Source organism: Elephantulus edwardii, unplaced genomic scaffold (assembly GCF_000299155.1).
Source record: "Elephantulus edwardii isolate Elephantulus edwardi_28Jun2011 unplaced genomic scaffold, EleEdw1.0 scaffold00073, whole genome shotgun sequence".
Taxonomy (NCBI): domain Eukaryota; kingdom Metazoa; phylum Chordata; class Mammalia; order Macroscelidea; family Macroscelididae; genus Elephantulus; species Elephantulus edwardii.
The window spans coordinates 2,552,116-2,566,329 of NW_006399823.1; the positions used below are offsets into that span (position 1 = coordinate 2,552,116).

A 14,214-nucleotide genomic window follows, 5' to 3' on the forward strand; every position below is an offset into this window, starting at 1 on the left:
TTAGTTTATAAGGAGGTTATTAGTTATGCCATTAGACATCAGCACTGTGAAGGCTTTCACTGTGTATAAATATGATAATTTTACATTAAAATATTCAATGCTCTCATCTTCTCCCTCCCCTTCCCCTTCCCTCCACTCCCCCTCCAATGAAATAGAATGACAAGGAATTCTTTGCAATTAGTAGATTGAAAAATCTATTTATCTTCCATTTGGATTGGGCTGAGCAGGTACTTGGTCTCATTAGTAACTCACTCTTTTATATCAAAGGAGCAAATATGAAACACCTGATTTGATTGATAAGCAGTCTTATTTTTTTCCCTTTCGCTGAGCATCACTGACAAGAAAGTCTCCTCACTAATGCTAAAACCAGAAATAATGAGAGTGTGAAGACAGAACTTATAAATAATTCATGGGGCCACATATTTTAAGTGAAAGTGCTTTCCTCATCTGTAAGCAATCGCTTGATGTTCTCATTTTGTTCTCGCCTATTGTTCTTTGCTTTTACGAAGGTAGATATGAAATGATATTTGAAATAGTTCAAAGGGAAAATGTCATTCAGGCCCTAATACTCCTTCTATCTCTTATATTCCACCCTTGCTGCCAACCTCCTAATATTTCCTATTATTTTCTTGACTTTTGTGTGAGTACTTTTTGGAAAGAGATGTCGATCTGAAACATAGGGTTCATTGGATTATTTTAAAACTAAATTCCTGGTCAATTGCTCAACTTTCTGGTCTTTGGAGGAACTCTGAAGGTGCAGTATTGAGATGCTAACTGAAAGGTCAGTTCTTTGAATCTGCCAGAGGCCCCATGGCAGAAGATGAGGAAGTCTGCTTCTGTAAAGCTATACAGTTTTGGAAACTTCATGCAAGTAATTCATCTGTGTCGGAAAGGGTCATTATGAGTCAGAATCAATACTATTTGAAAGGGAGACCTGAACTGAAAGCCCCTTCTTTGAAGATAGTTAGGGAGTCGAATGGAATGAGCAAAACTTACATCATCTTGGCATCTGAGTGGTCTCTTATCAATGATTAGCTCCTGCTTGCCCAGCTTTAAGGAACAGGTGAAAATGGCAATAGAAGAGATAGTCTTTCCATTCAGATGACAATTTATTGGAGAAAATTGACCAGCATACACAGAGAGGAAGTCTATGTCAAGTGCCTAGCATAATCAAGATACAATTTAATTTATAAGTATAATTTAAAACAATCAATAAACAGGATACAAGAAAAAGAGTGAATATTTGTCTATTCTGTGTGTGTAGAGACAGAGTGAGAGGCAAGAGGCAGAGAAAAATCAATGACTACAGGTGAGAAAAAAATGGGGTTGGTTTCATAATTAGAAAAGTCATTTCTAGATCTATCCTGAAATACAATGTGGTGAGTGACAGGATAATATCCATACACATACAAGGAAGTCCAGTGAACACCACTATCATTCAAATATATGCACCATAATTAGAGCCAAAGAGGAGGAAACAGAAGATTTCTACCAACTTTTGCAGTCGGAAATTGATCAAACATGCAATCAAGATGCATTAATAATAATGGGCTACTGGAACGTAAAAGTTGGGAACAGGAAAGAAGTATCAGTAGCTGGAAAAAACGGGCTTGGTGAGAAAAATGAGGCTGGAGATAGAATGATAGAGTTCAGCACATTCAATGATTTATTCATGGAAAATACCTTTTATAAGAAACATAAATGCAGGCTATACACATGGATCTAACCTGATGGTATGCATTGGAATCAAATCGATTGCATCTGTGGAAAGACTCACTGTAGAAGCTCAATATCAGCAGTAAAAACCATGCCAGGTGCTGATTGTGGGACAGACCACCAGCTACTTATATGCAAGTTCAAGCTGAAGTTGAAGAAAATTAAATCAAGTCCATGGGAACCAAGATTTGACCTAAAGTCTGTCCCATTCGAATTTCAAAACCATCTCAGGAACAGGTTTGAGGCCTTGAGCAGCAATGAGTGTAGACCAAAAGAGCTCTGGGAGGATATCAAGAAAATCATCCATGAAGAATGCAAAAGACCATTACAAAGACTGAAGAAGAAGAAAAGACCAAGATGGATGTCAGATGAGACTCTGAGTATTGCATTAGAATGCCGAGAAACCAAAGGTAAAGTAAGAAATCAAGAAATCAAAGAACTGAACAGAAAATTTCTAAAGGCAGCTCAGGACGACAAAGCAAGATACTATAATGAAATGTGCAGAGAGCTGGAGTCAGAAAATCAAAAAGGCTGGATTTGCTCAGCGTTTCTTAAGCTGAAGGAGTTGAAAAACAAATTCAAGCCACGGGTGGCAATACTTAAAGATAGTTTGGGTAGAATGTTGTTAAACGATCCAGGAAGTATCAAAAGAAGATGGAAGGAGTACACAGAGTCACTGTATCAGAAGGAATTGGCTGACACAAAGGAATGTTATGAAATAACATATAAGCAAGAGCCTATGGTGATGAAGGAGGAAGTTCAAGTTGCTCTGAAGGAACTGGCAAAAAACAAAGCTCCAGGAGTTAACAGCATACCAATTGATTTATTTCAACAATCAGACACTGCCCTGGATGTGCTCACTAAGTTGTGACAGGAAATCTGGAGGACAGCCAGCTGGCCAACTGACTGGAAGAGATCTATATTTGTTCCCGTTCCAAAGAAAGGTGACCCAACAAGTGTGGAAATTATTGAACAATATCATTGATATCACATGCAAGCAAGATTCTGCTGAAAATTATCCAAAAATGTTTGGAATAATATGTCAACAGAGAATTTCCAGATGTGCAGGCTGGATTTAGAAGAGGTCACGGTACTAGGGATATTATAGCTACTGTTAGATGGATCTTGGCAGAAAGCAGAGAACACCAGAAGAATGTCTATCTGTGTTTCATTGACTATGCAAAGGCTTTTGACTGTGTGGATCACAACAAGCTGTGGCTGACTCTAAGAAAAATGGGAACCCCAGAACCTTTGATTGTGCTAATGTGAAACCTATACTTGGACCAAGACACAGTCATCAGAACAGAGCAGGGAGACACTGGATGGTTCAAAATCAAGAAAGGGGTCTTTCAGGGATGAATTTTGTCTCCATACCTTTTCAATCTGTATGCAGAACAGATCATCTGAGACGCTGGGCTATACAAGGAGGAATGTGGCATCAGGATTGGTGGAAGAATCATCAACAACCTGCGTTATGCAGATGACACAACCCTGCTTGCTGAAACTGAGGAGGACCTGAAGTGCTTGCTGCAGAAGGTCAAGGACTGCAGTCTTCAATATGGATTGAAGCTCAACATCACGATAACAAAGATTCTCACCTCTGGGCCAGTTGGCAGCATCAGTATGGATGGTGAAGAGATTGAGATAGTTAACAGTATTAGTTTACTTGGTTCCACATATACAACACTCTTGGTAACAGCAGCCAGGAAATCAGTAGACAAATTTCATTGGGAAAGTCAGCTGTGAGGGACCTCTCAAGAGTACTGAAGAGCAACAACATCAGTCTGGAGACTAAGGTGCACCTAATCCAGGCTATAGTCTTTGCAATTACGTGTTATGCATCGGAGAGTTGGGCAGTGAATAGGGATGATAGAAAGAGAATTGATGCCTTTGAACTGTGGTGCTGGACAAGAGTGTTGAATATATCATGGACTGCTAGGAGAACAAACAGGTTTGTCCTAGAGAGGGTGAAGTCAGAATTCTCCTTGGAGTCAAGGATTCTGAAGCTTCGTCTGACATACTTTGGGCATGTTGCAAGGATGGACTGGTCCTTGAAGAGGGACATCATGTTTGGGAGAGTGGAGGGACGGTGGAGGAGAGGAAGACCCTCAATGAAATGGATTGATTCTGTGAGTGGAGTGGTGGGAATGAGTGTTTGAGATGGCGAGGTTGGCACAGGATAGAACAGCATTTAGGGCTCTTGTATAGGGTCTCTATGAGTCGCAAGAGACTAGATGGCACATAACAAATACAGAGGAAGCATACTAGAGAATGGAAGTTGTTGTTGATTGCTGTTGAGTTGAGGATGACTCATAGCAAGGCCTGAAACCTCTTTATAACTATCATCTTTTATCAAAGTTCATAGGGTTTCCAGAGGCATGTTGTTCAGAAAGTAGATGCCAACTGAAAAGAATTTAAAAATTGCTAATGAGGCTTTCAGAGAAATTTGAGAAGATACAGCATCTCTAATTCAAGAAACATATCCCTTGGAAAAAGTTGTTGTTGTTGTTAGATATCATCAAGTTGTCTATGACTCATAACAATACTAAGAATAGCAGATCTGAACCTTGCATTATCCTGTGCCATCCTCATGACTCCTGCCCTATGTCAGCCCATTGGGGAAGTCACCATATCAATCCATCTTCTGAGGGTCTTCCTGTCTTTCACTGACCTTTCCCGGATGATGTCCCTCCAAGCACTGGTTCCTCCTGGAACTATGCTCACATTAAGTAACATGAAGTTCCACCTTTCTTGCCTCTAAGAAGAACTCTGATTGCACTTCCTTCAAGATGGATTTGTTTGTTCTTTTTGGCAGCCCATGGGATATTCAAGACTTTTCTCCAACACCACAAGTCAAAGGCAGTGATTATTCTTCTGTCATCTTTATTCATTGTCTAGCTTTTACATGCGTAAGAAACAATTGAAACTAGCATGACTTGGATCAGGTGCACCTTAGCGTTTAGCCAGATACTCGTGCTCTTTAGAACTTGTGAGAGATCCTTGACAACTTTCTCTGATGTGATAGGTCTTTTGATATTTTAACTGCTGCTACTATAAAAGGTAGAGACTTGTAGAACAAGAGAAATGTTTTGAAAAAGAACAGATTACCAAAATAAGCAGGAAGACAAAGAGCTGTGAGATAAATATAAGAGCTTTCCAAAACAAAAGGGTAAAGCATAAAGAGTCTCAGTATAAAAAAGAAAAGGTAAAAGACTTTCATTAAAAATACTGGAAATGTGACAAAAATTTGTTCTAAGGAAGGAATTTACGAAATAGATAATTAAAATAAAAACCACATAGATAAGCAGGTAATACATGTGAGGGATGATAAATGGCTCACATCTAAACATATTCTCAGGAAGTTCTACAAAATCCATGTTGAGAAGAAAACCTCGTTGGGCAGCAGGTGGGGAACTGGTCACAGTAAAGAAATGTCAGTCTGATGTAATATTTCTCATCAGAAACTTTAGCTACAAGTTACAGTCTTTCAATAATACCATGGGATTTGAAGTTTAGAATTTTCACCTAGCTAAATTATCAGCATAGCAATAAGAACCAACAAAGATCTCCTGAGACATGCAAGTATTTAAAAGTGTACTTCCTATAAACATTTTAAAAGGACATTACTTAAGGATGTACTCTATCCAACAAGGGACATAAAACAAAAAAGAGACATAGATCTTGTAAATAGTAGGTCTGTTTTTAAATTTTTTTATTATACTAGTTTATTTATAAAATTTTAATACACTGTTTTCCAGAACAGATTCTCCCAATTTCCCTCACCCCCCACCATCAAATTGTATAACTCCATGATTATTCCCGTCTGTTTTGATGATGTCAAGATGGTAGCTGTGTAGACCTGAGAAGATTTCTCTGGCAAAGAAGTGAGATCTGTTTTATAGATCCTGTTGTTGTTTTTGATGATTGCTGTTGAGTCGTGTGTGACTCATAGAGACCCTATGAACAAAAGACCTGAACCCTATTCTATAACTATCATTATTTCTCAAAGTTCACAGAGTTTCCAGAGGCATGTTGTTTAGGAAGTGGATGCTACTCCTGCTTCTAAACCTGTCTTATAGATCCTAGAAGTGGGAAAAAAAATTTAGGACATATATCATTATTCAAGTTATATTTAATGTTGTTGTTGATTGCCTTCGAGTCGACTACGACTCATAGCGACACTATGAACAAAAGGCCTGAAGCCCCTCTACAATTATCAACGTATTTCCGGAGGTATGTTACTTAGAAAGTGGATGCTACACCTGCTTCCAAACCTGTCATAGTATGTTATATGCCATTGAGTCACTTGTGATGTATAGCAACCCTATGTGCAGCAACTCTGAACCCTTCCCTGTCCAGAGCCAGTCTCACTCCTATACACCAATCCTCATCGCCCCAGTTACTGTTTCAACCCATCTCATCCAGGGTTTCCCTCTCCTGCGCTGTCCATCCACCCTTCCAAACATGAAGTTCTTTTCCAAAGACCGATCTCTCTTGGACACATGCCCAAAGTATGTGAAATGGAGCTTCAAAATCCTAGAGTCCAAGGAAAAAGTTGGCTTCACCCTTTCCAACACAGACCTATTTGTTTTCTGGACAGTCCATGGCATGTTCAAGACTCTTCTCTGTACCACAACTCGAAGGCATCAATTCTTCTTCTGTCATCCTTAGTCATCGTCCAACTCTCTGAAGCATAGCAAGTAATTGAGAAGATTATGGCCTGGATTATGTGTGCATTTGTATCTAGACTGAAATCGTTATATTTAATAATTTTGCTATATTATTTATCACATTGATTCCAAAATAGTTTCACAGAAGAAAAGAACTTTATATGAGTTCATTGTTGTGAATGTGATGAGTAGGCACTATGCCTAAAAGTGGAGGAGAGCGAGTGGAATCATATTCTGTTTGAAACGAATTTTAACTGAGAGATTGAAACTGTCAACAACTTCATCTTACTTGGATCTACAATCAATATACTTGGTAGTAAGAGGTAGGAGATCAAGAGACATATTGTATTAAAAAATCTGCAATCAGGGATCTCTCCAAATTATTGAGAAGCAATGATGTTAGTTTGAAGACTAAGGTGTGCCTGATTCAGATCATGATATTTTCAATCATTGCTATGCTGCTGAGAGCTGGACAATGAATAAGTATGACAGAAGAATTACTGTCTTTGAACTATGCTGTACTGAGTATGCCATGGATTGCCAAAAGGACCAATAGTTATGCTTTGGAGAAGGTGCAGCCAGAGTGCTCTTTGGAGACAAGGATGTTGAGGCTTTGTCTTACATACTTTGCACATGTTGCTTGGAGAGGGACATCATAATTGGTAAGATGGAGGGATGGCAAGAGAGGAAGACCCTCAACAAGGTAGACTGACACAGTGACTGCAGCAATGGGCTCGAGTGTGTCAGAGATTGTGAGGATTACACAGGATAGGTCAGTGTTCCTGAGCTGTAATCCATAGGATAGCTAGGATTTGTACTTGATTCAATAGCACTGCACAACAACAACAACAACTGTGATATATATGACCACTTGAATCAAATGCCACTTTTTAGGGTTTCTTAAGGAGGCATTTGCTTGAACATTTGGACTAGATTTATGACTAAATGGCACATCAACTTTAAGTAAATGAATATGTTTAAATCTTTCTATTAGTTTTATTGTAAATTTCTTGCTAATCTTTTTTCAGATCAGTGTGTTTATTAAATCTTCCCTTTAAAGTAAGACAATAAATTTTAGCAATTTGTTCTTCAATATTCATAATTCACTAATTAGTGAAGCTTTAACTTGTGAAGTCTAATTTTCATATAATAAATTCAATTCATATAAATAAATTGCCTACATATGAAACAGTGCACGTACTGGGAATTTTAAAGTATAATTTCCCAGCGGCTTTTGAAAAACACTATTGCTTTCTAAGACAAATATTGGAATCGCTTCTAAGATGTGCCAGAATTTAGTTTTCTAGGAAAGTGCAATTAACTGCCTCTGAAAATTTGCTGGAGGGTCATCTATACAATGACTTCTACTTGATGGCACAGAACACCACCATCACAATCATCTTTTTTTCTTTTTAACTTACTTTATGCTGGTATACATACAAAGTTCATATACATTGTTTTTCATACCAGATCTTCTCCCCTACCCCCTTTTTTAGGTAAGAAAATGGAGTCCTGGAGAATGTGGTGTCAGGACTTTTGAAAACTGTTTTTTCTAGCCTTTATCTTAGCTCTTCTGGGGTTATGGTCTCCACTTACCTCAATTGTAGACATAAGGTTTATCCATTAATTAGCATTTTCTACAAGGTCAACAAATGCATGGCCAACATGAGAGAGAAGGAGAGGGAGAGGGAGAGGGGGAGGGGAAGGGAAGAGGAGAGGGAACGCTAACCCCATCGTTCAGAGACTATGGAGAGGTATAGCCTGACTCACCCCTGGAAACAAAGCCAGAGTTTAAGGTTTTGTTTGAGGGATGATTGAAAGAAATCTGATCGGTAACTGCTATGAGACAATGTGTGCTGGATGACTGAAGAAATCAGAGGCTTCTCGCATTTGTGTTGCTAGACTTAATCTGGGTATATTCACTGTGTGTTAGCCTTTGCTTTCCCACCTCCCTCCACCCCCAGCCTGTTTCTTTAATAAACCCCATAGTTTTTGTAATGAATATCAGGCCCAGTGATTAATGGAAATAAGTGCAACAGTTTGAAGGCGAGGACATGTCTGACCTCGTAGTTGTTTTGTTACTTTAGATGTTATTGATGGGGAAATTTCCCTTTATGAAGCTGACAGAAGTCAGACTTGGCCTTGCCCATGGTGCCTTGCTCCTTTTACAGATAGACAGGTTAAGTGATAAGTATGTTATATAGCTAGTTGTAGGTAGACCTGGGATTCGGACCCAGGCAGCAAGCAAGATTCTGCTGAAGATTATAAAAAAATGACTGGAATAGCACATCAACAGAGAACTGCCAGAAGTGCAGGCTGGGTGTAGAAGGGGTCTTGGTACTAGGGATATTGTAGCAAATGTTAGATGGGTCTTGGCTGAAAGCAGGGAATACCAGAGGAATGACTATTTGTGTTTCATTGATTATGCAAAGGTGTTTGACTGTGTGGATCAAAACAAACTGTGGCTGACTCTGAGAAGAATGGGAATCTCAGAACATTTGATTGTGCTAATGCGAAACCTGTACTTAGATCAGGAAGCAGTCATAAGAACAAAGCAAGGAAACACTGCATAGTTCAAAATTGGGAAGAGTGTACACCAGGGATGTATCCTATCTCCATACCTTTTCAATCTATTTACAGAACAGATTATCCGGGAGGCTGGACTCTATGAGAAGAAATGTGGCATCAGGATTGAAGGAAGATTCATCAACAATCTGTGTTATGCAGATGATACAACCATGCTTGCTGAAACTGAGGAGGACCTGAAGCATTTGCTGCAGAAGGTCTAGGTCTTCAACCTTCAATATGGATTGAGGTTCAATATCAAGGAAATAAAGATTCTCATTTCTGGGCCAGGTGGCAGCATCATGCTAGATAGTGAAGAGACTGAGTTTGTTAACAGCTTTAGTTTTCTTGGCTTTACAATTAACACTCTTGGCACCAGTAGACAGAATTTAAAAGACATATTGCTATGGGAAAGTCTGTTAGAGACCTCTCCAAAGTACTGAAGAGCAATGATGTCAGTCTGGAGACTAAGGTGTACCTGAGACAGGACATGGTCTTTGCAATCACTTACTACACATCAGAGAGCTGGACAGTGACTAGGGATGATAGAAGAGTTGATGCCTTTGAGCTGTGGTGTTGGAGAAGAGTTTTGAATATACCATGGACTGCTAAGAGAACAAACAGGTTTGTCCTGGAGAGGGTTAAACCAGGTTGCTTTTTGGAAGCAAGGATTCTGAAGCTTTGTCTGACATACTTTGGACATGTTGCAAGGAGGGACCAGTCCTTGGAGAGGAACGTCATACTTGTAGGGTGGTGGGACAGCAAAGGAGAGGAAGACCCTTGATGAGATCGATTGATTCAGTGACTGGGGTAATGGAGGTTGGTGTGTCAGAGACAGTGAAATCGGCACAGGATAGAGCAGAGTTTAGGACTGTTGTACATAGGGTTGCTATGAGTCTCAGCAAATGACAACAACAACAGCAACAACAACATATTCAAATGGCAAATATTAAATTTTTATAGTGTGCACATCACCAAATACAATGATATCATCAACAGAACTGAATTACTCTTAGAAAATTAGCCTTATTAAAGAACTTTTACCTTTGAGAACATCTGACATTCTTTGTATTGCTCACCAAATAATATTTTGAAGCAAGCACTTTCATTTTCATGATACCAAGCTTCCAAAAGATAAAAGGTTAAGTAATGCACCCTTGTGCTGAAAATAAGACAGTGCCTTGAGTATTTCCACTCACACTCCAATGTTCTTGAATTTAGCAGTGTTGAAGAAGCTCCAGGAAGCCTATTACAGCAAAGAACTACACCAGTCATTGATTTTTGTGCACTTTGGACCCCAGGAGGATGCTGGATTTCATGTCATAACCATAGTCTTCACATATAAAGCAAAGACTAAACATGTAAAATGCATCTGTGTAAGCATTTGTGTGTGTGTTAGTGAAACGTAACCCAAGAAAGGGTTGTTTTAAAAATAATCATTCTCTACTCTCACAAAACCCTCAAACACATCGCCGTTGAGTCAGAACCAGCTTAGAGCTGATGCTCCAAACACATTTTCAGAAGCTGTAGATGGCATGGGAAGAGATTGTCCACCTTTCTGCCACAGAGTAGCTGCTGGATTTGAACCATCAGAGAAGTACCACCTTTGGGTTTGCAGCACAACCAATTCCCCATGGACTATGCCATCACCACAGATTCTGGCAAGGTTTTAGAAAGAAATCAGCTGAATTCATATCTTCCTGTTCTTCTCCCTCCTTCCCTCAATGATGTTGAGCTGGCACTTGTTCACAAGACCCTTATCAGCTCACTGCTGATCCACGATTCGCTTTTGAGGCTATAGATTGCATGGGAAGATATTGCTCACCTTTTTTCTCCTGTGGAGCTCCTGGTGGATTCAAACTGCCAGAGAGCTGAGACCTTTTCTTTAGCAGTGAAACTCCCTACAGACTACACCTCCAGTGTAATTTATGATTAAGATATTACTGTGTAGATTTTTTAAAAGCTAATTAATTCAGCTTTCATCGACTTCCCACCAATTTCACCAAGTTGATGGAGATCAACTGGGCACTATCTTGACCACAGTACCGAAGGTTTCCTCCCTGGCTCTATGACTCTGGCTTCCTACAACATGTTTTGGCCACTGTGAGCAGTTTAGACCAGGGCTGTCCTCAGCCTTTGAATCGGAAAATAACATCCTCTTCTGGTGTGGGGAGGGAGTCTATTGACAGAGGTAGAATTCACAAAGGTGCCTTATACCTCCAGAGGGAGGAACTTAGGACTCTCAGACTAAGTTTTCTGGTTAGAACTAACTTTCTGTGGTAGAGGAAACCAATGTGGGAACTGGATATAAGTAAGTGGGCAGCAGCTGCAGAAAAGACAAAATGAAAAGAAAAAAAAAAGAAGACAAAGAATGAAAAGACAGAGCCATAGGCGGGAAGAAGGACTAGAAGGGCTTGGTATGCTTTAGAAAAGCTTACGCAGTCTACAGCCATACCACCCTGATCTTGTCAGATCTTGGAAGCTAAGCAGGGTTGGCCCTGGTTAGTACTTGGATGGGAGAAAAGCTTGAGCACTGTCTCCTAATTTGTCCTTTTCTTTTTTTATCCCCTCATCCCCTTCCTCAACTCCAGACAGCCAGGTATAGGGCAACTCCATTTGAGTAAGGGTGGATATGCAGTGTCTGCCCTGAAACTGGCTCAGAAATGCCATTTGGCCCTAGGGGACTAGGCACTTTGACAACAAAGGTCCCCCTCAGAAAGGTCATTTCCAAAGCTCCCCTTTCACTTGTTGAAGCTGGCTCCCTCCACCTGCTCCTTTAGGCACAGCGCTGGGAGTTTGAACACACTCTTGCTTTACACATTTGACAGCCTGAAAAGCCCCAGGTCTTAGCATGCACTGGTGCTGACAGGGTTCAGGGAGGAAATTTTATCTCATCTATCAATCTGAAATGACTTACTTAGGGGCCTTGCTTTAACCTTGAATGCCAAGTTTTAAAAATATCAATGTTGTACATTCTCCCTAAGGATGAGGTACCGGAAAAACATCTAATAGGAGAAAAACCAGCCAGGTGCTTATTTCAGCTTTCATTGTGGAAACAGTGAGAGGCTTGTATGGAGATGATTTTTAATGGACATGTTTACAAGACCCTTATCAGTAAAAAGTTTTTTTAAGGTTTTTTTTTGTTGTTGTTGGCAATACATTTTTGTCACTGGTCTCTCCATATCCCATTTCCCTTTTCATTGTTTGTGTTTTGTGTGGAATAGAGAATCCACCCCCATCTGGTAAACACAGAATCTCCTTTCCTTGCAGATTCTAACTTCTACAGAAGAAAAGAAAGGCAAGTTACCTTTGGTCATGACGATCCCGGCCAGGGCTTTGTGGCGCGCATGGACAGAATTCAGGTTGACTGTCAACTCTTGGAACTTTTGTGTGACCAGCTGGTACACGGAGTCGGCGAATTCCTGAAAGACACAAACACTAGGCCTCTGACTTGCTGAGCAGATGTAGAGAAGGGGGACCATTGACTCCCCTCCTCCTCTCCATCCTTCTTAAAGCAGGTCCAGGGTTGGAGGCTGCAAGGGAGGTCCTGCCACAATATCCCACCTCACTACATGCTGCTATTGTTATTCATCCCATTTCTTGCCCCCAAGCCTCAGGAAACAAATGCAATATTATTTTAGATTGATTGTGGGGCTTGATTCTGAGGAATTAGCCTGCAGTTTTGCCCTTTGGCAGATAGCCTTATCTGTGCTACAGCAGATAACCTTTCTCTGGAAACGATTTCGATTTCCTCTCTTTCTCTCATTTCCTCCCCTCTTTCTGACAGTAAATGCTGAGGTTTCTTTCAGAGAAAACATTATTTGGTAGACTCCCAAAAGGCAAGAGGGGGCTTTCACACACTGGACAGACTGCTACCATTTTCTTAGTACTGCAGAACCAATATCTGAATACAACACACATCTCAGGGGCCTCCCCTGCTAAGATTGGCCTGCCCTCTCTTTCACACGCAGACACACACTCCCACAAATTCACACTTTCACAGACTCACTCAAATGCGCATACACACACACACACACACACACACACACTCAATACACAAACTCTGCACCAGAAACACGCGTTACTTTACTATCCCCCATTGCTTCTCGTTTGGTTGGAACCAACTTATAGGTGACCCTCCATTAGGTTTCAGAGGCTGTAAATCTCATGGGAGGAAACTGCATATCTTTGTCCTTTAGAGCTGCTGCAGGATTTGGATCACTAGAGAGCGGCAGTGTTTGGGTAAATAGCATAACTCCCTACAAACTCTGGTATCAGAGCTCCCTACATCCAAAGTTGCTTTGTTGTTAAGTGCCATAGAGTCAACTGCAGTTTATAGCAACCCTATAAATAGCAGATTTGAACCATGCCCTATCTTGTGCCTTCCTCACCATTTCCAATATGCTGAGTCCATTGATACAGTCACAATGTCAATCCACCTTGCTAAAAGTCTTATTTTCCCGAAAAGAACTCTATCAGTTTTTCTACTAAATCAGCAAATATGAAAACAAAGTGAGCTTAATCCAGAGAATGTGAAACTCTTCTCGTTTCACCTAATTCCAAGACTGAGCTTTCTGTCCTTTTCCTGAATACAGACCACCTTGTTCCCTCTTAGGAGAGAGAGTGGCCAGTAATGACCACAGCTGTGCAGTTAGAGAAGCCTGATCTGAACCCAGATCTGCTCTTTCCAGTTTGGGTAAGTTTAGCAAAATCTTGGAGCCCTTGCTTTTCTATCTCTGAAAATAACCGTCTTCGTTTCTATTTGACAATATTTTAATGAAGAATAAATGTGTTAGACACTTTACATGTTTAACACAGTACCTGGGACTTAATAAGTGCACAAAGCTATTTTGTTCAGTGCCATTGACTTGACTACAACTTACAGCCACACCGTGAAATAGATTGAAATCTTGTCCTACCCTGCACCATCCTCACAACCATCATGCTCAAGCCCGTTGTTTCCAAGCAGTTTTATTTTTATTATTTTATTACCATTGCATTTCTTCCTTGCCGCCCCACCGGCTCTCCCCTCATGCCTGCAGGCATGAGTTAAATAATCCTGTAGCCAAAACTAAATACCAACTGATTTCTAAGTTGGTGTAATCAGTCCATTTGCGTGAGAGAGTGGATTTCCACTTTTTAATAGGGTGTGTTTTGATACCGTGCAGGCATTGCCACTGATAAAACCAACCAACTAAGCCAGAAAGCAAAACAGTTCTCAGAGTTTTCAAAAATTTCATTTGTAGGCAATAAAACATGTTCA

The 14,214-nt window shown here is 40.3% G+C and overlaps 1 protein-coding gene across 1 annotated transcript in view; it reads right to left on the reverse strand.

Moving 5' to 3' along the window:
- Positions 1-14,214, reverse strand: part of LOC102877262 (double-stranded RNA-specific editase B2-like) — a 337,013-nt gene that overhangs the window by 148,214 nt on the left and 174,585 nt on the right. Inside the window, exon 4 of the mRNA XM_006888956.1 lies at positions 12,259-12,373. Within this exon, the coding sequence (XP_006889018.1) occupies positions 12,259-12,373 (115 nt within the window). The remainder of the gene's footprint in view (positions 1-12,258; positions 12,374-14,214) is intronic.